Here is a 25,145-nt window from a genome sequence, read left to right on the forward strand (position 1 = left end):
CGTATAGCATCCAAACTAAACAAAAAATTTAAAGAAAATAACGTCAAGGAGAGCTGATGTTACCTATAAAAGGTAATAAAAAATAAGCTTAGAAAATCGTTGCCCGTGGTCATGATAAGCGCTTGATTCGACTGATTAATAAGTTTTTGTCGGAAAATATGCAACCTTTAAGGAACGCACATCGCACGTTCGCCAATCACTTAAAAACCACATCTTCTAACGACCAAGTTGCAATGTTTCCATAAAAAACATCGCACAATCAAGGCGATCTTGAACCATTGTTTGTAATGCAATCAACAGAGTCGACGCTGCATGTGTATTATGCAAATTGTACGAAGGTGAAAAGTGTGCGCATATTCTTATATTTGGCAGCGAGAACACCCCGTCAGAACGGGAACCACATATTTTACGGGTGGATTGTACCCACTCCAAAGTTTGGTAAATAAACTCACACTAGCTATAAGTCGGTAATGAACCAATTTTTCTTTGCCACGTAGAGAAGGTAAACTAGTGATTAAAAAACCTTGCAGCATTGTTCGTTGTTCGTTATCAGATGCTTCGTCAACATTCTAACACGGCGCATCCACTTCCACGTATCGCATTTAAATATTGTGCATTACAGGCTTAATGGGTCGACAATGGCACAACCTGCTCCCATATATATTTCCAATTTAATGTTTCTTAGATTTTTAAAAGTAAAGCGCATAACTGTTACTTGGAAAATCGTTCATAGGATGTACTTACCTCTACGCGATGTTTGGCCAGCAGAGGGCGTATGCCCTTGGGGACGGTAAACTTGCGTCCTTGGTCCGTTTGAATCGACTCCGTGACCTTGGCTGACTCATCGAGGTCAACGCCGACTTTGGTCTGCGCAAATGAATCGACAATAAGCAATAGTTCAACGAGAAGAGCGAAACTCCCCTCTGCGACAGGCAACGCGCTATTAGAAAAGGATTAAGAGTCGGTGATCGCGTTCAACGAACGTCGACCGGCGACATCGCCGCCTAAGATAGGCGACTATTGGCAAACAGGCACGCCTCGGCAAATCCACAATCGACGATTGTGGCGTTGCAAAGCGGCGAGCACCGGTCCCGTCATGCGCTGGCACTGGAACACGGGAGCGGACGGCATGCCGTGCGAAAAACATGTCTGTTAGGGCCTGGTCGGAGTAAAGGAGGCTCGAGATAAAAGCAAGTATAACTGTAAACTTGTTGTCGTACTTGTTCGGGCGTTTGTAAGGAAGATTAGAGAAGATTAACTGACTTCACGTAATTCCGCCAAGAAACCACTTCGACAACAGGATGATGCTGGTTAGTTAATATTACCCGTCGAAGGTTATTGATGAGCACCGAACGAGAATCAACTTGTAGCAACATTTCGATTTTCGGGGAAAACACAGAGTTTTTCTCACACAGAAAAACCATTTAATTTACAACGGGTTAGGTGTTGATCTAAGATAGTATTTTTCCATGCAACGCATTCCGTCCTACCAAACTTGTATTCCTTGTGGTTTCTTGAACACTGGTTTGTTGCAAGGTGAAGGATTATATTCTTAGGTACTCGCTAAGTATTGTGAAAATGCGTACAATATTATGGGTTTAGTTAAGTTTGTCTACTTGGTGAATACCACTTTAGTACAGGACCAATGGTTTGTAACATCTCAGTGCATGACACACGAACATACATTTATGCTAAAGATTGTACTGCATGCAAGATTGCAAGGTTATGGCGTCGCATAGGTTTAGAAAATCCTTCGCGGCCAACGAGGTGGGCACGACATGCACGTGCAGCATGGCACACGATGTTGCATGTGGAGCTGCTACAAACCTCAAACATGCCGACACGAGAACGCCTCTTTGCTTCCCTCCAGCGTTCGATGAGAAGATCGTCCATTTCCTTTTGGTCGTAGGGAATCTGGGAAGCGGCCAGAGTAGCGCAATCGAAGGGAAAGTATGCGACACGGTGGTCGTTAAGAACATAGGTAAATTTTTTTAGGAAAGAGCGAACGCCTGCATGTCTGTAGCAACTGAATATAGCCTTGTTCGCTAAGCGTTTGGCATGCAAGGAAGTTGTAGTTGCTCTTTGCGTTTCTAGCAGATACTATATGCAAGATTGGCGAAACCGTATGCATATGGTATTTACAAGGGCCAAAGAAGTACACGCGCACAAATTCACAAAAGAAGAAAGCGATTGTCACAAATCTTCAATTCACAAATAAATAAAACTACACGAATTTTGGAAAGTTTCATCAGTAAAATTGTTTTCATATTTTGCCCAAAAAAACACAAAAATTTCATTTGTTAAAAAATGAAATTTTTGGAGCTTTAAACGAACTGACCCGACTGCAAAGCAAATTTACCTGTAGAAGTTCGAAGGAAGCCATTATTTCGCCTGCCTTGGTGACTCCGCGGTAAACCTGGTACCAGTCGAGTTTCGAAGGAAACCTTGGCGGCTCGTACCTTTCTCCCGACATTTTTACCAGCGGTTTCGCCATCGTCCTTCCAATGTACTCATCCTTACCCTGATGAAAAACAAATATTACCATTGTACAACATTTGCTTGGTTTACGAAAATAACATATTTGACAACCACCATTTATATACATGCTAGTCTCGTCACCATATTCACTAGGTTTTATTTATCAATTTTATTTTTCCAACAACGGGATTCAAACCCATGTTATCCTAGGCAAAAATTTCAATCAGGTTTTTTACTTGGTATATCGGTCGAGTGCCTTTTGTCCTATGTTTCCAATCGCCGGCCCCAGTTAAACAATGCAGTAAAACGCCAACCACAATGCGCCAGATAAAACTAAAAATCCGGATTTGGTCCCAAAAGTACGTTTAGAATAAATGAACACTATAAAGCACGCAAGTCGAGGCACGTTTCTTGGAAATAAGCACAATCCTACTGATGACTGCTTAAGTTTCTGTTGAAACGTCTTAAACGAATAAAAAAGCACATTCCTATTATCGAAGACACTGCTCTTGAAAATAAATACAAATCTTAGTCATTAGCAAGGTAAGCAGGCACCCGTGCTTATATCACACGTACCACAACATCTTTGTCGAATATTTCGATTATAATGAGCGGCGGGTCGTCTCTCAGCTCCTCAGCCCTTCCGAACAAAGTAACGTTTGGGACAATGAGTGTTTGATCCCACGTGGGGTTCAGAGTCTCTTCGATAATCTGCGTAGTTCACAACACATTTTAATGATCTCAATTTTATGAGAAATTAAACATGTTTTTTTTTAATTATGTCTTCTTGTACGAGTGAAATTCGCTTTTTTCGTGGTTAACTTTTCTCTTTATATTTTCTTAAACCCGCTCAAAATATGAATAAATAAACATCTTTCTGACAGTTCAAAAGTTTTCCAAGGACGGCATTATAGCAGTTGGCCTACTGGTTTCAAAACCAATATATATTGGTTTATACATGCGGAAAGAGCAAAACCTGAATATGCAGATCAATATAGATTGGATATGCATTTGCTTGCCCGCTTTTGTGGGCGCTTAGTCGCAACTCAGTCAGTTATTTCACAGCACTGCTGATAAGTACAGTAGTGTTGAAACGCTTGCTTACAATGATCAGCATATTAGCTTTGGTTTTTCAATGTCGAAAATAGATTGAATTTTTAAGGTTGTTTGTACCTACTGCCTAATACACATATATACCTGCGTGTTATCGGAGTGAGTCGAGAAGATGATCTTCGCAAATGGATCGGAAAGGCCCGTGTCGTCAGCCGCAAGAAGTCCTCTGGCTTGATACATGTGCGCGCGCAATTCGAACTGATTTCTATCTGCGGTTTGATTCATTAGCATGTAACGTTTCGGTGAAACTCAGGCGTGAACTTTACACTGGACTGATATTTTTGAGGATGTTTATTGTCGGTGGCTTTGCAACAGCTTGCCTCGGGGGACAGGTGACCTTCTTTAAGTTGATTACGGTAGTACACAAAACTTTAAGGTTTCCGTTAAAATAGGCCTACATTTGTAACTAAATGGTGATAAACCAAGTTGATGCAAGTTACACAATAAGATAGAGTGTATTTACATTGTCCAATAATGTTCATATTGCTGTAACCAATATTTAAAGCCATAATCCACCCACCGCAAATAACAAGTTTATATTGGTATATTAACATCTTACAAACATAGTAGACTATAGTATTAAAAATGCGAAATTCCTTTTTGAACAAAATTCCTCCCTTGCAAATAAAATTCCCCCCTCTGGTTGAGAACCCCGTCGTTAAATCACAAATAACTTTCCAAATTTATAGTACAGTCGAGTCTCTTAACCCCCCAAAAAAACTACATTTCATATTCTTCAACACAATATTTGGAAAAAAGAAATTACCGACAACCGACACACCATAATGCCCGGTATGTGTTACAAGGCATAGTTGCACTTACCAGCGTATTTCAAATACATGGGAGGTGACGTGAGAGCGCTCGTCGCGCGGATAACCTGGTAACCATCCGGAAGTCCACTGAGAAAGTTGCGCTTGTTCTTCGTCAGTCCGAACCAGAAATATACGTCAAGCTTAGATTGGATGCTCCAACCTTTCGGACCCAAGCTCTTCTTGCCTGGCAGCTGTATGAAAAGACAATGTGATCAAGGGTCCAACAAGGTGTTTCAAGACATAACATAATTTGATGTTCAAGGTGTGCGGTCGTTATTGACAGTCACATTGTCATAGCCAAAGATGACTACGCAATAGATAATAGATTACGGAAACTACATTATTTTGTAGTTCAAATTAGTAATACAAAAGCGATGCTTTGTTTGAAAGGTTTGAATCAGAAACTCTTAAAATACTTTTAGGAAGCTTAGACCTTTAATGGAACATAGCATCAGGCCAATTACTTTAGTTCCTCATAAAGATCTAATTAAAAAAAACAGCTAAATGTTTCCAAAATGCCATGATATTCGGCCTGACAATATTGCCTTTACAATAGAAATTGGTTTTAAACAATATAAGCTATATAGTTTCTATGAAGCAAACAAGCTTAAACATTGTCGGTCGGTTTATACTCCAAATTATCAAAAAAAAATGAAAACATTTGTGAATCCTCACCCTCAGAAAGAGAGTTTGTATCTTTCCACAATGCTGCCCTGATTCCTCCTGGCAGACGGAGTGAAGAATTTGTCGACTGGGAATACGGGAATATGCAACTCGTTTCTGACCGCTCAGCATCCAGATGAAGACATCTGGGATCGAATGTTGGGGCTGCAGTAAATTATAAAAGCTGTAGGAGGAAGGCAACGTCATGTTCGTACAGCGGGAAGCTTGGTACAAGAAGTGTGTGGCTTGTTATATCGAAATTCACGTTTTTTTGCAAAATCAGATCTTTTTATCAACAGTTTTACCGACCTATAACCGCAAATTAGTAATAATTAACAATTTCTAAGCAAGCTATAAAGTTTTATTGACGTACGTCATCGGCCAGTAACTTCAGCTTGGTAAGCAAGTTCCTCATCTTTGGAAGCTTTTCTTTTAACGTGCTCAGTTTCAGCTGTTTCTGCATTTTCTTTACTTCGTTTCCGATCCATTCCTGTTGGAAAATTTGCACTTTGGAATGAAAATCTTGCATGCGTGAAACTGGCCAATAAAACGCTATTATCAACAATGCGGGTTGTTTAGTGAATATTTCCCAATCGGACTTAAATAATAAACCGTTGCTTTGGAATATCGTTTGCCACTAAACTACCACTAGCACACGTCACGGCAAGACTAGTTATCGTAGAGTATTTAAAAGAACTACAGCCGCACGACTGCAGTTTACAGAGCGGTTGTAACTATCGTTCCACTGATTGATCGCGACTACAAAGCAAGAGCCAATAATACGATTTATATGAGCTGCAGATAGATGATCACATCAAGCTGCACTGATGAGACCTTACAGGTCGAACAGTGGCCATCTGTCTGCACAGAAAACTTTACATCACATTCAGCACCACAACACAAAACTTCCTTTCCAGTTCTTAAATAAACTTACAATCTCGCGGAGGCAGAGTTTGTGTCTTTCTCGGTCGAGTCGGGTCCTTCCCGCAGCTGCCCCTCCAGTTCCCTTCACAAGTCGTGTGTAAGTACCAGTGCCAGTGATGAGGTCGGCTACAACACCACGCAGTCGACGGTCCGGACGTTCCTGGTTGGTCTTGATCATCTCCTGTACGTCTTGCAACCCTTCGTCCTGCGGAAAAACACTTTTGTAAAATAAGGAATGCAATTTATGGTCTCGAAGTCTGCTGTTGTTTGCACGTGTTGCACGCTGTTGCTATACATGCCTCATATAAAGGAAAGAGCAGTATTCCGAATTATTTGTTAATTTGTAAGTTTTATGGCATATGTTCCTGTAACGGTGCATCGTTTTAATATCGAACATATGCCATAAAACTTCTCACGACGTTATATTGGAGATAAGTATTGAAGTATTTTGAGTGTGTCGCCGGTTTAGGAACATTAGGAACCACTGGCCAAAGCCTGCCTACTTTATTCTCAAGACGCTAAACTTGGGGTGTTAGAGCATAATCAAAACACAATGTATTTTTGAGTATATACAGCTTCATGCAGTGCATAATTGGGGTACGAAATAAGCATTTAGGTCGACGAAGACTGTGCAGACATTAAGTATGCTGTCGCTAATTAACTACCACGTTCCGTCTTACCAGCTTGTCGGTGATTCTGTGGATAATGTTGGACGTGTAGAGGCGTCTTTTCTGGTCGTGCCAATAACTCGTCAGGTAAACGCAAGGCTTCTGCTCGAAGTACGGCATATGATAATAAAAACTGAAAAAAAAACGAATCCTCTTTTACTATCTTGCTTCTAAACACACCGAATATCAGCAGGCATCTTGCATGCTTACCTGTCAGATGTCAGTGGTCGAGTCGCCGGTGTCAAAGGTCGCATTGTGGGGTCGTTGGTCATTTGTGCGTTCCTGAGTAACGATTGGCTCTCGTCGTCTGAGTCGGCAAGCGAGTCGTCCGAGTCGTTTCCATCGCTTACTCTTCTCTTGTTGCTCATATTTGCGCCGTCAATGTCGTTGCCATAGTTACCTGCACATTACGCGTCATCATTTACCCTCACAGTCAATGAGAAACCACATTTCGCACAACCATACTGCATCTTTTTTACTAGGTTTAAAAATGGTGGTAATTTGTTTGATCAACTGACCTACAGTAACCTCGAAGGTCACGGGTTTGTCGGCCACGGCCTTGTCGATCATATTTGCTTCCAGGATGGAACCGAAGAGAAAGAACTCTTCGACCTTTCCAGCGCCAAGCTAATAAAATAATATTTGATATCAGCTGTCAATTATAATGGGGAAAATTTTCGGGGAAAAAAAGTAACAAAAACACGTACTTCAGATAGAGCGGGTATTATTTCAAGTTCAACGTCGGATGATCCTTGCCCTTCGGTTGCGTTCACGTTGACGAGCTCCACGCTGAGTGCCATCAGAAGGCGAGCTCTGTGATAGAAACGAAGCATGGCTACGATATCGTGTGACGCAATATGGTCAGGAATTAGACAAACAATTATATCGTAAAGAGAGACTAAGAGCAGTGTTCGGAAATTTAAAACATTTTTCTTTTTCTTTTGTAATTCTATCTCCTTTTATTTGTTGCAAATGCGTTGTATAAATAGAACCAAAGTTCGGACTGGTGCGCAGCCGGTAAACCATTAATTTGGGCTCGAAACCAAAATACTAAACGTGAAAGCCAACGTTGAAATTCGAACTGTGACGTTACGACATAGGCTTTTACCTGAAAGCCACCCCTTCTCCGAGTCCACAGTTGAGATCGGAGTGCTCGTTTACCATTGTGTAGTTGCGTGGTGATCCGTACATGTTCACGAAGGTTGGCCCGAACGTGGGGAGGAACCCTGGTGCATTGAAATCGGTTTTAAATATTGTCGCAAGCCGTAAATTTTGAAAGCTGCTGTGTCTAATTCGCCGTGTTTGCTTGAAATTCAAATATTATTTTTTTTTGGTTTTAGGTTAACGGGCTATTCCATTCCAAATTTTCCCGGATTTTGTGGATGATGTTGAAAAATTACCGGAGCCACAAAATATGGCTTGCCGCGTTATCACATGATACTATGGTGTAAACTAAATGGCTAAATAAAAAGTGATGGTTCAACTGCATATCATGGTAATTATTGGTGACTAACCACATTTTGTTCCCAAACACTTACACAACCCTACAAATACAATAAAAAAGTCTCAAAACAATTTTCTTCATGGTGCAAAAATCAAACAACGTAAAATAACTACTGCACAGTCAAATTAAGAGTGCAGTCTGTTCGGCAAAGCAAAGCATGCAAATTGTGCGGTGGTCAAACCTCGATTGACAGGCTTGTTAGGGATGTTCACTGCAAGATAAAACACAAACCAGCTATACATGTTTCCCTGCAAAGCATTCTTGGTGCAAGGGAAAAAAGCCTATCTTCCGGGTATTATTACAGCACACGCCCCTTGTAATGGCGGTGTTTTGACACTTTTTGTCGCCATGCAAAGAGTCTTTAATATCCTATGTCATTGATCTATTAAATATGGTAATTCAAAAGTCATTAATATTGTAACTAATGATGTCGCACATTTAAGAATAATATAATTCTGTGTTCGGTCAAATTTAGACGTACGGTTACCCTACGACGGTTGATATAAATTAACAATATGTTTCAAATTAATGCAAACACGGAGGGATAATGGTGAAGTGAGCAACTTTACAATTTAACTTTTGAAAAGAATATGAAATTAATATCCCATGTGTGGATAATATTGACCTAAAAGCGAGTACAATATATTATGTATATACATTGTAAATAAAACACACGTATATACATTGTGTGTGGATTCGTACCACAACATTCCGTCGCCACCATCACTCATTCCTATATCGGTCATAACAGAAAACTACTGCATCGTTGAAAAGTATACATCATATTTCCAAACCATGCAAAACACAGGCAGTTACTCTGCCAATCATGCATGTGCACACGCGCGGGGTGAGTCACACAACAATGCAACAGTGGTTAGAGGCATCAGTTGCACGCAACCATGCGGCGCATGATGCAAACATTAATCTCTTCGCTAATTTACCGAAATGCACTGTTTCCGTTGGTGCCGGTCGGGGTGAAGTGTGTCGGAAGCAAGAAATATCAAAACCAAGTGGTTAGTGTTGCATTCGCACACAATAATACAGTCACAGTGTATTATAGGGTGTGCTCGACCGCAGTTAAGGTTAATTAGTTAAAGAACATCTCTGCACATTGTGCAATTCAAACGTGTCTTACTGCAGAGTACACATTGTTTCTGGCATACCTGTTTGTAAACGTGGAGTTAACGGCGTTAAGTATAACGCATATATACAGTATTTTACGACGCCATACAGCACTGCATATATTTACGATGGCGTTTTATTTAAAAAAACATTTTTGACTTGTGGTGTTAGTAAACAAATAGTTTTTGCATTGCTGAAGTCAAGCTCCAATACTTGTGTAATATGAAAACACAAAACATTGATACTAAGGGCATATAAAAAAGCATGGATCCTGAAAAAAAATTTTGTTAGCTGCATAGAGATGGCCGCTAATGTCACACCAAGGTACACTGGTGAGATCTTATATGACGAAACAGTGGCCACCTGTATGCATCCCACAGAACTATAGATCATATGTTGGGCTACGTGATATCCGCGCAAACATGAGGTTCTAAAATGCTGCCAAGACTATATCGTAATGGCGTTCTTTGAATTACGCAGTACTTCGTAAAGTGTTATCTCTTGCACAGTACTCATGTATACTTAATGGCGACAAAAACCACCATTTCATTATTTAAAACGGTGATACATTTTCTCATTCGGCGCAGCCATTTGCAGAAAACCCTCTAAACCAAAATTAAAAAACGTTTACCTCTGTCTCCGGAATTCGAAATTCGATCGAGCTCGATGAAGGTGGTGCCGATAACCGTGTTATTAATGTTGTCTTTATCGCGTATTTGTACTTTGATGCGTTTGCACAGTGGAGGAAACAGCTCGGTGAAAATGATTTGTTCGTTCCAGCATGGCTCGTAGGCGTTTTTCTTCACGCTGGTCCGGCCCTGATTAAAAAAGCATATAGCTAACTTTCCAGGAAAATGGAAATTATATTTTTGCTGATGGGATTCACGATGAGATTTGGTATAGGAGTTAAATTAATCTCACCGCCGAAAACATTCGTCTTAGATGTGTGTGTTTTCAGGGTAAACTGCAACATGTCTCAAAAAAAAAATCACAACAGTTTGGAAAACACGTAAATAACAACAAGTGTTTCCGAAACTTACAGGAAAATTGAGTCATTGTGCAATTGAAGAAAAATAAGCTGTTGCAAACCTTTTGGTCGCAGAAGGATATTTCTACGTAAGGGTCGACAAGGTCTTTGGCCTCTCCTTGCAGCACTGTCTTTAGTTTTTCTGTTATACTCGTGTTCATCTTTGGCAATCCCTCGGCTCGGTAAATCTTAAAGATGAAGCGCGCCCTCTGGCGTTCGGGCGGCACTCCCTCAGGCAACAGAAGGTGGCTGGAAGTGAAAATGAACTGTCTTGCTATTGTGTTTAATGGCAGAAAACGTTATGTATGCAATGGTGTCTCTATGTATAATTTGGGCTGCAGAACGTATGTGATCACTTTTTATAATGATATGTGGATAACGGAGATTTAACTCTCCTACTGGCGAAGTGATTTTATATTCCAACTTTTAACCTACTTCTCTATGTCGTCGTCTTCGTCGTCAGTGCTTTTTGCGATTTTAATATTGTCGCCTTTGCCAACCACAGAAACGTCGACCTATAAAGCATAAAATGTCAACTGTTAAAAATAATTATTAAACATAAAATATAAAAAAAAAAAAATATAAGGTATTAAAAAACACGAATGTGCAGAATTTCGAATTCTGTGTTTGGTTTTTTAAAAGTTTGGTTTGTTTGTAATACAAGGCGACACCAAAAGACAAAAAAATAATAAATGCATTGCCCACCAGCGAAATAAGAGGTATTTTACAAGCATAACGAACTACCAATCACACTTACTCCTAGATGACGCTATAGAGCACAAACCAAGCAAATTCCGTGACAACGTTCCTAAGCAACACGCTGAAGCCAGCCTTATTAATTATGTATAAAACGTTATTTCGCTGCTGTACCTTCAGGTATCCCTTTGGTCCCGTGTTTAGGTCGTCGGGGTCGGTCAAGACTGCCCACTTGTGGCCGAAGTTGTGGTCCGGGTTGGCGTAGATTGTGCCAAGATCCAATTTAAACTTGCCCACCAAGGTACCGCTGCGCAGGATATTTCTTGAATGAATGACCTGATACAAAAATTGCTTGAAACTTGTTCAGTGTATTTTCTCAAGAACCATAATAAATACGTTTGTTATAGAAGTTTTTGTCTTTGTTGTACATTTGGCCTTAAAAAATTATTGGACATAACTATTGTAGTCAAAATTCACAGTGCTGCGTGAATAGTGATATGTCGCTGTATGTATCATTTAAAAAATATGTTACTCCGATAAATTGCGCGATCCACAACTAGTCTACAATACGGTGCATAAAAAAGCGAAAAATACCAAGAATGTTCCGTTAGTGCAGAAAACATGCTTAAACATGTCAAATCAATTGTGTAACTTTTAATATCTTAGGTGTATCCATGCATCTGTTATATAACCGCCACATGAAACAAGTTGAATACGTAGTAGCTGCTAGATCGTGTTGTTGCAAACAGTTTACTTGCTCAAATAAAATGCCATTGACATAATATGAATAAATATACGCCCGTGCTGCTCCCAGAGAAATGTTAAACGTCACAGTCCGTCACACTGGTTTAAATTACGGTATTCGGTCGGGCCATTATGTGTGCCACTGAACGAAAAACAACGCCGTATTAAACGAGTAACATGAATACAAATTTTCACATATAATAGAAGTAGCTGAACATACTAGTAGGCCAAAAGTTATGTCAACTACGCACATAAAATGGCATTTGTTTCGATTTTAGGCAAACATGACATTGGCAACTTCAAACCGTATTACACAACCTCACCGTTTACCCCCAAGAGCAACAAATACCAACGCTCACCGCAAGGGTCATTATTTTGTCGAAGACGACTTGCCGCGGCTGGTGAAAGTCAAACACGAAGACTTCGTTGTAGTAAGGGCAGTTGGTCGATTCCTTCTGCGTCGTGAACTTCTTGTCGTCGCCGACTTGCACCATCACCACTGGGTCGATGTTGGTTCCGCTCAGCTGTCTCGCCTCGATTACAGTCACAGAGACCTTGACGATAAAAAAGGTGACGTTGCAAAAATTAAAACGAGGTGAATTTAACCCCGTTTGAAATGTGAGGAAGTGGCACTTGATATGAATGTATTGGTTGCTGCTAATAGTGTTTTCGCTTTACCTATATTCCGTTTAAAACCTTGGGCCATACGTTATCTTCAATTTTCACGAAAAATTATGCATGTTTCATATTAATACAGGTATTTCATTAAAATCTGGGAAGGAGGCGTTTGCTGCAGACGCTTCACGGAGAAAGAATTTAGCCCGAACGGCATGAACAACTGTTACTTAGCGACGCAGTGTAAATACGTTTTATAATTGGAAGCAATAGTGGAGACAGAATGCGTCACTGTAAACGTAACGTTCTTACCAAGACCAAAATCGAGGTTGTGGTAATGATTAAAATAATTTGACAGGGTTTGCCCGAGAGCCAAAATCGCATCGATCGCCTGTCAGTGCGAGTATCCCACGTTTGTACGAAGCCCGGCAACTTTTCGCTGTAATTAATGTTAACGCCCTGTCGCGGTCAACTTGATTTCGGGGTCGAGTAGATGCTGCCGTTGTGACCTTTCTGATGGTCAAAGGGTTACACAGCGATATTGTCAACAGGTGGTATTTGTTTTGCACTTAAAACGGACACTGCGTAAGTTGCTGAAACACCCCTGTTCTATGAGCTTTTAGCGTCAGCATTTGAGTGCATCAGATTTATAAACTAATATAGCGTGTTGCTGTTGCGCAACGCCTATTCATCCTACAACATACTATTTATTTGGTTAAAAAAGCCGTTCAAGCGTGACCACAGCGCCTATTGTGACGTCAGTGTACAAATGTGACGAACTTTGCTTACCTGAAAATCTTGCGGTTTCAAGGCGACTGATTCGAATCGAATTTCGGGCTTTGACCTGTGAGATGTAATAAATTATACCGTGAAATACACATTATATCCAACACCTAATTTTGAGGATTTTTTGTGTTATTAACCAGTTGGAAAAAGCTTGCAACCACATACGTACTTATTATATAAGAGAACGACGATACGAGTTTTACACTTTTTCCCAGTGATATAATATAACGCTATAGCAAAACTGACACCGTCAGTTATAGTGTTATATGTCCTTCACATTACACGTACTAATTCTTGACAACCAACGTAGTGTTCCCTTCAAAGTTTAAACAAATATATAACCTTTTGTTCGTCACATGCGTGTCCACGATAGTCATAGAGGCAACCGATATGTTGTCGGGAACATCGATAAGCAACCTCGGTTCGCGATTTCCCGTTGCGATGGGTCCATCTGCATCAACACAATGAGTTATATTCGATTAGCTGAGTGAATTTGTATTCTGCATCCATATACACCTCTGTTAATTAGAAATTGTTAGTTACATTCGAGTTGGTGGGATTATGTTTGAACTTTATATATTGACATAGTGTTTCATGGTTTCGCATGATAAGGCAGGACCGCACGACTGCGGGCCCTACTTGGCGATCTAAGTTATCGTATCTTGGACATTATTTATGATGAACTTTATATAGAACAAACGAAACATTACGTAGATGTTAATCATGTTTAAATATCGAATGTGGAGTCATACTGGACGTAACGTACAGCGGTAAAGCAATTGTAACAAAGTTTAGTGAGCAAACTTACCGACAGCATTTTCATTCGCTATAATTAAATCGTCTTCATCAGTTGGTCGTTGTTTGCTTTTTAATCCAAACAATCCTTTCTTGCCACTGAAACAAAAACATAAACAGGGGATTACAACTCAAGTGTAAAACTTGCACGGTCGGGCGCAGTCTATAACCATAGTTTCACCACTATGTCACCGATCAAGGGTTTATATTATTAGTTTGATAAACAAGAACGTACAAAGAGTTGCAAGTGTGCCAACTTTTGACTGTCATGCAATACAAACGACACACATTACAATTTCCTCTGGGGTTATAGTGCATGTTACTTGTGGCAATTACCAACGGTATCCACGCGTAAAAAAGTTGTACCGCACCGTTTAGGCACCGCCACGAAAGTTTAGAACACTCATTGTTATCCATCGGTAGGCTTCAAGCAAATATTTGACGTTTCGATGCCTCCGCCCGATTCGTTGTTTGTATTTCAACAACAAAGTCCTGATTTTTCACAGTCGTACATTCACATCAACATCTCACACAAAATGTGTATAATTTAACTTGTTGAAGATGTTGCTTAGTGCCGTCGCATGCTGTCAGAACACACAACTATCACTCACAACACCTTTGAACCTACGTGCATGGACAATCAACACACTGTGAAAGTGAACACGGTTTCACAAGCAGGGACGGTAGATGTGTTCAATAATATTTGTAATCTGCCAGAGGAGCTTTTAATTACAAATAGTATGCCTGGCAGCGTTAGCAACAAAGTGTTCAATAATAGCATGCAGAAACCGTTATATTTCCAAATCCTTTCGGTAGGTTTTTAAACAGATCTCGCGACATATGTTTGGATGTACTGCAATATACCCAGTGAGTCTGCGGCTTTCTTCTGTAGTTTGTGGTTTCGATCCCGTGACATCCAGTGTTCCTGAAATCGCGCGCATTCGCTGCGTTTTGATAGCGATGTTTCGAAACTTTTGAAGTGCTTGGCCAGGCTTGGGTTGCGGGGCAAAGATGGCCGAGCCGTCAGACCTTCGACATTCGACCGAATCGTGTCGATATGGTTAAGTCTCGTTTTAAAATGTTGACAAATTTTGCACAAGTAAAATTGATAATATTTTCTCGTCATGTCGTTTCAAAAGGTGCAAGACAAAGACATGAAAATATCTGTAGTCCATACAGCACAGATATTCTCGCCCTGTGCAGGTTTTATAACTCGTGACATGAAATTATTCAGCAGGCGAAGTAATCGCTCGAACTGGCACCAATAGAACATTAGCGACTACTTTCTCAACAAAACCCCGCCGCTAACAAAACGTAACGTTGTTTCCTTGGTAAACTATTCGCCGTTAATTTAATCAATCGCAAAATTACGGTGGCTGTTGCAACGGGTTGCTACAATGGTTTCCCAATTAACTGGCAATAAATGTAGAATGGTACCTGGATAAGTTCGTGTCCTTAAGCAGAGGCTGCGTAGCTTGACTGGAACAAAACGCGATAAAAAAGTTAACGGGGTCTGGCATACGTCTTTCTATGGGCGACAACGGTATGTAACAAGTTTGTGGGTTATTTGCGTAATATTGCTCCATCTTATCTCCAACGCACCTTGTACGTATTTATTAAACCAAAAAGTTATTTTTAACCCAGTTTGGCCTTTCGTTTTGGCTATAACTTGTTTCGTTATACATTAAAATTCTTTAATCACACAACACATTATCGCGTATAGTTGGTGCAATCAAGAATAGCAGAACATCCAGATAAGCCAAGTATTGGTCAGGTACTATCAAGTTTTATCCAACTAAGTGGGCCCAGTGGACCTACAGCGGATCTAGCGGACCTGGCGAACCCAGGGGACGTGTAGTATTAGAATTACAAGGTTCTGTCCCAGCGGCGATACAGCCAGGTTCACATTTTGATGACACGCGTGCAGTAATAATTGCTGCCAAGAATCCCATAGAGAGAAATCTTAATCATGGTTGTCAATGAGTCACCTACCTGCTAGACCCCTTTCGACTAAACATACTTGAAGTTGACTTTTGCCGACTGACGTCCAACAAGGAAGCAGCAAAACAAGCAAAAGGACAATAGTAACAAACAGAAAATGAGCAGGTAAAGCATGAATGATGTAAAACCACGAATGACTGGCTGATATCTACGTGTAAAATTAGATATCCACTCGAACAAACCTTTTTTTGGTTCCTACAGATGTTTTTGAATTAATGCTGAGCAAATCTTCAGCCGCCGTTCTTTGTGGTGAAAAATCCTCTATGGCAAAATTTCCTACAGTTCCGTCCGGCGCCAAGTACTTAATTTCAAGCGTTATTGTCGTCTAAAAATGAACCACATAAATTTTTAACGCTTTTACGATTTTATCTTTATAGCTCAGCAGCGAGCAATGTTCTAAGCAGACAAACGCCTAAATGGTGTCGGAACCACACGGTTTTGTACGCAATTTTACAAATTTATGGTGATGTAAAGTATGGGTAAATCGATTGAGTAAAAAGAAACAGTTTTTAAGTCATGATTTAAAAGTCTTGTCGAATACGCTTTCAAAAAATCGTTATTACTACAACTGCGGAACTCAGGTTGATTATCTTGGATCAAACCTTTAGTGCAGTGTTGTTCGAATCCAGTAGGGATTCTGTCAAAGATAGTTCTCCATGTTTCACGACCTGCTGCAGCACCATCTGAAACCTTCCTATCAGTCTGAAAACAAAGATGAATTGTAATGACGAAGTGAAAAGTGGACAGCAGTTTTCACAGCCTGTAACTAACCTATTTGAAAATACTTTGTTGAAGTTATAAACATCAACGTTGATCATTTCGCTGTCCTCGACCTTGCTGGCAACGGGCCATTCAAAAATCTACAACACAGAAAGGCAGAACAAATCGACACATACATATCACGATCGCCTGTATGAAGTGTTACGAAGTTGATTGTTGCCTAATTACCTCTTGAAAGTTCGCTTCATCGTCACAATCTTCGATTGTTCTGGTTTGGAATGGGTGCTCTGATAAAAAAACAAATGTAAAAAAGGAAAAAAAATGTTGCAACCGCATGTAAAAATGTTGATTTTACATGAGAGAATGTAATTGCACTACTGTGTTTTACATGATTTTTTTGAGGATTTGTCTCACCTCGAAACGTTATCCTGCAGTTTCGTGCGCCTTTGCCCTTCAACCCGTTTACGCTAATTATTCGCACCTCCAGAGACATCGTCGCAGGACAAAGTACTTTTCGACTAAGCCACAACGATTGGCATTATTGAATCAGCCTTTTGAAATCATACCTAGTGTAAATAGCCAATCACTACTGTATAAAAGACCAACAGGCTGTCACAAAGTAATGGTACAAAGCACAAAGTTTCAACTGCCGAACATAGGAAACTCGTTCTCGAGCAGACAGCGTACTTATTATTCCTTCTGTTGTCATCCCCGCGGCTATTTCTTAATGGCAGTTTACGGCGCTTTTCACGCATAGTAGGAGTTCCAGTCGAACACGCTGTTATTTACTGACTTGGATCGGTTCGGAGAATTAAAATCTCTGTGTGAGAAAAGCTGTCTGATATGCTAACATGCAGTCAAAACTTAGTAATTTCACTTCACTAGACCAGAATCTACAACAGCGTGTTGATTTTTACATTACACTAAGCATACTTTTGGGTTCGCCCGAGAGTACGACTGATATACTTCAAAATCCACAAAACTCCTAATCCTTTTCATGTTTTAAGTGACATCTGCCTGTGACTACAACACCAATGGAATGTCTGACTACACGAGCTTAGTTTTGGTCCCTCTCTCCTACGACATTGTTTGCGAACAACCGTAAAATTATAAAGCAAGGAGGGAACGCATCGCGACGACTCCTTTTTTCTGCGTGGTGACGTTCCCCGTTCGAAAATATTTGCGATCCGGGCGGGCGTTAACTTGGTTGTACACGCTTCAGCGATTTACCTCGCGATTACGTTGATTTCTTTTAACTTTTCAACACTACAGCGCGGAGCCAATATTTTCATAAATGCTCACATATTATTCCATAAACATAATTACCAGAGCTGCGTTTATGTACTCGCTCCCGAGGGCCCAATTTTTGTGCTATACCGATACACAAACTTTCCCCGAAGCGCAATGTTTGCAGAGTTGTAAAAATCAACCCCCCAACAGTAAAGGTTTGCGGATATAAATGTACAAATACTTTGACATTTCGCAACGACATGGAATATAAGAGAACAAAGAAAAAAATGAGTGAAATATTTTTGGGGTTGATGAACACGCCCCGACGAAAATTCCCGACCGATGAACTGCCTAGGACAGGGAAAACCATCCAATTCTCACTTCCCTGTCTGAATAATTTATGTTCAAGGAGCCAATGCCCAAACCCCAACCTAAAACGTAGTGTTATATGTAGCAGCCTGGTATTGCGCGGTTTAACGGCGTCCGCTCACATCTATTTTGCGGTGTAATGGTAAATGGATATGTGGCATACCCCGTCTGGAGTTTGTATATAGGTTTGGGAGATGAGAAATTTTCAAATCTTCCTCTTATTCCCTACTGTCTCGTTTATCTTTTATCTGCATCAACCGTAAATGTTAACATTTGGCAAAATTTCTGCATTGTTTTAATATGCTGCAAGTAAAGAACGCAACAGTATGTTGGTAGATAAACGTGGATTCAACTTATTTACGAAAATCAATGACATTCCTAGGTGTTTTTCAATTGCAAACTATTTGTCAATGCCAAATAAACTGCAACAGCATGACTTGTTAAAGAGATGTCCAAAAATAAATGCTACAAGAGGGAACAGTTTTCGTTACTTGCAAAAACATTACTGTGGGGACTGGCTATGTAGTATTATGACATTACAGAAAAACCGCTCGCTGATAAATGAACGGCAAATCTTTGCAGGCTTATCCTAATCGGTGAAAATTTGTCAGTTCCTTAAAAAAGGTAGCTAAATTTTAATCAAACCAATATGAAAAGCGATCCAAGCTGAACATAGGTTTTGCATACTTTTGATCGAAATAATTTGAAAATTTCAAACAGAGAGATGCAACAGAAGCAAAATAAATCAGATAAATTGTTTCTTTCCGACTAAAGTCGTTTTGCCATCCAATCGGGTTTCGGGACACAGAAGAGAACGGCAGTGCGCGATAGTCTTTTTTGCCACCAAACGGTAAATAAAAAAATGGTGTCATGCAAAATAACCTAATGGCTACGGGGTGTTGTTTAAAATAAACTATGTTCAATGCCTAACTGCAATTCGTCAGTGTAGTACTGTATTTCCCAATTATAAAAAACATCAAAAGTAAAATACAGAAAAATTAGTAAAATCGACCGGCAATAAAAGTTATTTGAAAGAATAACGTTTGTTTCATTCATTTTTCGTCTAACAGTACATCGTGGGTAAGTAAAACACCAAATCATTATAAGCCACAACCAAAGCAATTACCAAACGTAAGCAGGTTGGTGCTCATGCATGCGGTGTTGCAACAAGTTTGTAAACAAACGCCGATCCGTTTAATTCGTAAATGATTCAACTGGCAACTTATTTGCCAAAGATTTACGTGTCGCATTCGCGACATCCCCAATACAGTTGGCTAAGTCATGCATTTGGCCGATACGGGACAAACTGTTACCGTGTTTTGTTGATGCGGTCTTAGAAGAGCCAGCAATGGCAGACGGTAAAGAGCTTCCGCTGTCGTTTAATTGTCTATCTGCCAAAGACCATGAACTGTCGGAACTAAAGGAAAACGCCCGTTCCTCGTCTGAAAAACCTGACGAAGTTTATGCATCAGTGGACTTTTTTACAGCAGACAACATCATTTCCAGTGATCATGTTCACAACGGATCTGCTTTTTCGGAAAGAATTCCCGGCGACGGAAGCGAGATTGTTACGGAGGTAGAAGGTCATGGCAACACTTTCGCTAAAACTCGGACGATTAAAGACAATTCAAAGGTACACGAAGCATCTAGAGCAGCTTTTTTCTATTTGTTTTATTAGCTACTCCTTCAGCGTAAAATATATGTTTTCTAGGTCTAAGCTCTATAAATTAAAATCTTCGTGGATATTTATTGTATTTTAAGTAAATAAATATATTAAATCACAAGGATAAAGATATATTTTCCATAATTAATCCAGAATATTACATCAATATCAATATTTTGTAAAAACTTTTGTTTATCCAAGCGTAACATGTAAATAAATCAACACATGTGCTGAAACAACACAGCAGCTGATTACAGTGAGTGTATGCACACTTTTATGATTTTGCAACCCTTACCCTTAACGAAACTTGCATTTGTAAATTAACTTCAATTTTTGTACAGAATATACTTCTGGCTGCGACCTGCATTGAAGACGCGATTCTAGGACGGACCCTTGATTACAATACAGACGATGAATCCCTGCGTCATTACAGGAATTACAGCCGACCAATATTTCAAATTGGAACTATCCTTTTCATGTGGCTGATTTTATTACTTGCAATATTTGAAGATCCTGCAGTTCCTGGTGTTAAGATTGTTTATTGGGTAATTCCCGACACCCTAAAATGTCATACTGGTGTTAAATTAAACATACTTGATCAAAATTTAAAATTAGGTCCTTATTTGATAAAAGTGTTGATCTGTATTTTTAGCAAACTTTCTTTTGTTTACATAATTGCAATGCATTTCTTTTAGGGGACCATGATCATTGAAATAGTGTGCTTGGGAGTAATTATGTTCAGAATGTATCAGTTGTCCACCTTTGTTCCCAGGAGAACTCTTCTTACTGATCCCAAAAACATAGTCATAGCTTTAACCATCATTGTAAGTGAATTTATAACTATGTGCATTAAATTTATCATGCATATATATCATTTAACTGCTTCTTCAAGGTGACTATAATTGATATGATGGTCTACATTATTATGATGAGTACAAGCAATACAGGAATAAGGGTATCCAGGTGCTTAAGGCCATTATTTATGATCAATATGAATGAAAGCAGGCAGGTATAATATTTGGTTTTTTAGTTGTGTATAATACTGCTAAATTTAAATACTGCATTGTACCATTGCTATTTGGGGTATGGAATTCATTGATGGACTTGTTTAGGTGGTGGGGATGCAATAGAAATGGTTTTGTAAACTTTTTTTTAGATAACAGGGCTTCCCAAATATTTGCCTTGCTGTGGAATAGTTGTATTTGATTAATAAACTTGTTTCAATGACTGTGTATGGTTTTTATTTGAATACTTCAGCATCTCTCCTTGGAAATAAAAACAAGTGGACAATACTATTGCTTTACTGTCTGTGTGTTAGCATGTCAATATGAAGTATCAAATATGCAAACAATGTTTTAAAACAGTTTGTTTGCAGGTCAGAAGAGCATTCCGGAATATCCGCATGACTGTCCCAGAAATCCTCAATGTTTTGATCTTATTTATGTCAAGCATTGCATTGTTCACACTTTTGGCTTTCAAACTTTTCCAGTACAGAGGTTTGTACTACAGAGATGGAGAAGAGTATTTCACAGATTACTGGGATTCATTTTTTGACCTTTATGTATTGGTGACAACAGCAAACAGTCCAGATGTTATGTATGTCACAGAATGTGTTGTGTTGAAGAGATACCTTGCTCTAATTGCTTCTGTTATTTTCCAGGATGCCTGCTTATGATAGTAGTGGATGGTTTTCTCTGTTTTTTATCACTTACATCGTAATCAACACATACATTTTCATGAACTTATTTTTAGCTGTAATCTACAACAGCTACAGAACTCATTTAAAAGTAAGTTACATCACTTAATTGGTGAATCAATTTTGCAAAAAGATCTTTATTCTCATGTGATGAAGCAAGTTATGTACATGTTAATGATTTGTGTTTGTTATTCAAGACTGAAATAAGAGGTGCAGTCTTGTGGAAAAGAAACAAGCTGGAACGTGCTTTTGAACTACTGAAGGATCTTGGGGAAGACACCACAAAACCAGCAGTTTCGTACAAGACTTGGTGTGCAGTGATGAACAATTTGACAGCACCACCATCAAACATAAAAGTAGGCAATTAGATATAAAATTTGATATATTGTTGTTTGTCCTATTGTGTTTGCTGGTTTTGAATAAATTCCTTTTTAAGTTACCGAAACACTGATCAGTGTATTGAGGTGCGATGTGTACTGCACAGTACATCTATGCTAGTTTATAATGGCAAAACTTTTTAGGCATGTTTTAATTATGAACTGCAGTTATTTCTATACTGTAATTACATCTGTTTGTTTCTGTTTTTCACCAGGCGCAGTTGTCATAACTTACGTTGCCTTTAGGTAAAATATAGTTTTCTGATTAAAACATCAACTAAGCTGCCTGCATAATCATTGTCTCGAACTTACATGGAAATGCATCTGTTTCATTAGAATATCTCAGTTAAAATGATTTTCATGAAATTACCAACTATATAATTATCACAAAACTGAACATGAAGTTTTGTAGAAATGGTTTACAGACATAAAGTAAATGTTTCTGAAATTTCATGATTTAATGTAACATCGTCCATGAGCATAATTGTGTTAGCCACATGTATTTAACTGACTTGGCTGTTAAAAATTGTCTTTACATTCGATTGGTGTCATTTTAGGTCAACCTTTACTGGGAAGTCCTAAGCAGTGACAGTGATAATGATGATGGAGCTTCAGGTAACTCAAGACAAGGTGGAATAGAAAAGAAACAGTTTTTACAAGTTGCCAATCTGCTCAATGTTTATGTGGTTGAAGATGCATCCGCAGTGAATTGGTTCCTGAAAACTGTACCTGAACTATTTTTGTCCAAACCAAGCAGGTTTATTCAATTTTGTGTCAAACACAGGTATGTGTTTTTAGAAAGGTTATTTTGCTTCATGGTGTGTTGTATACTACATATTCAATGCTGCCCATGTTGCAGGATGTTCATATGGTTTTTTGATCTCTTAATCATTGCCAATGCTGTCTGCATTGGTGTTGGAGCTGAAGATACTGAATGGTTCTTTTTGTCCATGTTTATTCTGGAAATCTTGGTGAAGATATATGTTTATGGTCCACGGGAATACTTCAGTTTTCACAGACTGTGGAATTGGTAAGTCGTTGCAAAGTACTAAATTAAGTAGGACTTTTATGATTGAGAAATAGGTTTTTCAACTACATATCACTTATTATTAATAGACACAAGGTAGCATGTTCTCTTCAAGAGAAATGTTAAATTGCTTTGATTTCATTTTTTGTTTACCTTGAATATATTTTATTATTAGGTTTGATTTTATCATCATAATGGCTGCTTTTATTGCAACTGTTGCTGAGGCAAGTTTGAATGAATGTAAGTACAATAACATTACAAAGTTTCAAAGAAAAATAAATTGCAAAAGAAAATATTTTTACATCACTTGCATTGTGATTTTAAATTTGAAGATGTTTTGCCACCATAAAAAGGCAGGTAATACCAGCATATGTTTTGTTATAATTGACCTACTGAATGCTGGCAGCTTCACTTTTTGGTGGAAACGTAAAAGTAAACGTAACAAAATAATTAAAATCTATGTTGGATTTTCAAATTGAAAGTTTTTTTGCAGTGAACTCATTCCCACGGGAGGTTTTGGACTTCATCATGGTGCTCAGATGTTTAAGGCTAGTGAGAATTGCAGGGAATGTGCAAGGATTCAGGACTGTTATCATGACTATTGTGAACATTTTGCCATCTCTTTTAACATATGGAGTTGTGCTGCTGGTAAAATAAATGCCAATTTACAGGAAAACCTTGAAAGATGACATCATTTTTTTTGCTTTTAGATGCTTTATTATGCCTTCGCCATAGTTGGAATGGAAGCATTTCAGGGAAAAATCAAATTTGTCAACGATGGAACAACACCTGCAGAAAACTATTGTGGCAATCCTAAACTAGACGAGTCAGAATTCTTAAGAATGGGTTATTGCAACAATAACTTCAATGATCTTCTACATTCATTGGTTACCCTTGTGATTTTGACGGTGGTCAACCAATGGCACAATATCCTTTCATTTTCCGCTATCGAAGGCGTTATTAGTGATGTGTATTTGCAGTAACATTTATTATGCTATTAGTTTTAATCCAATAATGCAGGCCAACAAAATGGGTAATTTCTAAATTTATTGTGAACCCTAGATATATAAGGCTCATTTCAATAGGCTGTATTAAATGAATGGGGTTTTGGAAAACAATTAGTTGTGAAAGTGTGTCATTCTTCCTTAAAAGTAGTTACTTATTACCCTTGGTTATACTCTAGTTACCAGCAAGGCTGCAAGACTGTACTTTGTCATGTTTCACCTTATTGTGGTTATTTTGATCATGAAGTGAGTGTGGTGACCGAAATTCCACTCTATAAAGCTCCAGTAAACAGCATGTACTTTATTTATATAGTATTATTGTTGCATTTGTGCTTGAGGCTTTCATATTGGAATACAGCTTGTCCAAAACAACAATTGAAAGCAAAGTGGAAAAAACAATTCATGAGCTTGGTCTCAATGCTGATGAGTAAGTGAAATTACTTAAGGCTTATATGCAACAGTGTATTTCCAAGTTAAAATTTTTGTCGGGGTTTTGTGTTGTAAAATATTGTCAGGTAGTTAATTCTAATGATTTAAAAATATGCTCTTTTGACTCGATGGCTGACGGCCATGGTTTTAGACACATGCCATTTTATGCATTACATTTATTGTTCATTATAACTTTGCGCGTAAAATAAGCAAAAGTTTATATTTTTTATAGAAATGTGACGAGCACTAATACTGACAGAACTGGTATAATTGATACAGCTGATCCTACTGAGGATGTTCCCTACTCCGGAAGACGGGACCCGAGAGGGGAACAGTCAAAAATTAAATTTAGAATTAAAGAAGGTTGATAACCTGACCCCTAACACTTCTATAGAAGTTTCTACAAGTCATAAATTTATTTTCAGGTCATAAAAACATTGAAGTCATTCTTCAAAAAATGTTCGAAGGAGAGATTGGGGATGATGGGTTGGTGCCACCCTCTCAAGAGCTTACACTTGACGGTGTTACAGGAACCACCGTATCTGTTTAACTGCTTCTATTCCAAGAAATACCCTGCTGTTCCATATTGGTGGCAATTAATGAGTGTGCAATACTTCTACCTTTGTAACAAAAGTTGTGCAATGTCCGTTGCCACTAATGTGGAGTTTACTGCTTGCTAAAT

The 25,145-nt window shown here is 38.9% G+C and overlaps 2 protein-coding genes across 6 annotated transcripts in view; one reads left to right on the top strand and one right to left on the bottom strand.

Annotated features, from left to right (window-relative positions):
* LOC145898844 (otoferlin-like) overlaps positions 1 to 17,253 on the bottom strand; it is a 45,204-nt gene extending 27,951 nt beyond the window's left edge. For 2 of the 5 annotated variants that reach the window (XM_082987481.1, XM_082987477.1), the window contains exons 1-28: positions 17,083 to 17,253; positions 16,897 to 16,955; positions 16,720 to 16,808; positions 16,551 to 16,650; positions 16,131 to 16,273; positions 13,961 to 14,046; positions 13,495 to 13,603; positions 13,156 to 13,210; positions 12,111 to 12,305; positions 11,182 to 11,343; positions 10,747 to 10,826; positions 10,374 to 10,560; positions 9,916 to 10,102; positions 8,344 to 8,373; positions 7,767 to 7,884; positions 7,366 to 7,471; positions 7,177 to 7,285; positions 6,869 to 7,058; positions 6,671 to 6,791; positions 6,001 to 6,195; positions 5,440 to 5,556; positions 5,079 to 5,231; positions 4,414 to 4,594; positions 3,676 to 3,800; positions 3,055 to 3,189; positions 2,360 to 2,521; positions 1,828 to 1,914; positions 745 to 867 (exon numbers count right to left, since the gene is read on the bottom strand). In XM_082987481.1, coding sequence (XP_082843607.1) covers positions 745 to 867; positions 1,828 to 1,914; positions 2,360 to 2,521; positions 3,055 to 3,189; positions 3,676 to 3,800; positions 4,414 to 4,594; positions 5,079 to 5,231; positions 5,440 to 5,556; positions 6,001 to 6,195; positions 6,671 to 6,791; positions 6,869 to 7,058; positions 7,177 to 7,285; positions 7,366 to 7,471; positions 7,767 to 7,884; positions 8,344 to 8,373; positions 9,916 to 10,102; positions 10,374 to 10,560; positions 10,747 to 10,826; positions 11,182 to 11,343; positions 12,111 to 12,305; positions 13,156 to 13,210; positions 13,495 to 13,603; positions 13,961 to 14,046; positions 16,131 to 16,273; positions 16,551 to 16,650; positions 16,720 to 16,808; positions 16,897 to 16,955; positions 17,083 to 17,161 — 3,483 coding nt within the window. In that variant the 5' untranslated portion in view covers positions 17,162 to 17,253. The remainder of the gene's footprint in view (positions 1 to 744; positions 868 to 1,827; positions 1,915 to 2,359; positions 2,522 to 3,054; positions 3,190 to 3,675; positions 3,801 to 4,413; positions 4,595 to 5,078; positions 5,232 to 5,439; positions 5,557 to 6,000; positions 6,196 to 6,670; positions 6,792 to 6,868; positions 7,059 to 7,176; positions 7,286 to 7,365; positions 7,472 to 7,766; positions 7,885 to 8,343; positions 8,374 to 9,915; positions 10,103 to 10,373; positions 10,561 to 10,746; positions 10,827 to 11,181; positions 11,344 to 12,110; positions 12,306 to 13,155; positions 13,211 to 13,494; positions 13,604 to 13,960; positions 14,047 to 16,130; positions 16,274 to 16,550; positions 16,651 to 16,719; positions 16,809 to 16,896; positions 16,956 to 17,082) is intronic. The other 3 variants (XM_082987479.1, XM_082987480.1, XM_082987482.1) reach the window with 2 other exon arrangements.
* Positions 17,254 to 20,154: 2,901 nt separating this feature from the next.
* LOC145897338 (two pore channel protein 1-like) lies at positions 20,155 to 25,064 on the top strand. Its single transcript, XM_082985587.1, has 16 exons — positions 20,155 to 20,186; positions 20,272 to 20,475; positions 20,626 to 20,754; positions 20,823 to 20,939; positions 21,306 to 21,526; positions 21,591 to 21,717; positions 21,824 to 21,982; positions 22,561 to 22,787; positions 22,863 to 23,033; positions 23,206 to 23,270; positions 23,524 to 23,678; positions 23,741 to 23,957; positions 24,190 to 24,280; positions 24,348 to 24,461; positions 24,696 to 24,826; positions 24,889 to 25,064. The coding sequence occupies exons 2-16, from the start codon at positions 20,407 to 20,409 to the stop codon at positions 25,011 to 25,013; spliced, it is 2,118 nt and encodes a 705-aa protein (XP_082841713.1). The 5' UTR covers positions 20,155 to 20,186; positions 20,272 to 20,406; the 3' UTR covers positions 25,014 to 25,064.
* The last annotated feature ends 81 nt before the right edge of the window (positions 25,065 to 25,145 follow it).

Source organism: Ascidia mentula, chromosome 4, assembly GCF_947561715.1.
Source record: "Ascidia mentula chromosome 4, kaAscMent1.1, whole genome shotgun sequence".
In the NCBI taxonomy this organism is placed as follows: domain Eukaryota; kingdom Metazoa; phylum Chordata; class Ascidiacea; order Phlebobranchia; family Ascidiidae; genus Ascidia; species Ascidia mentula.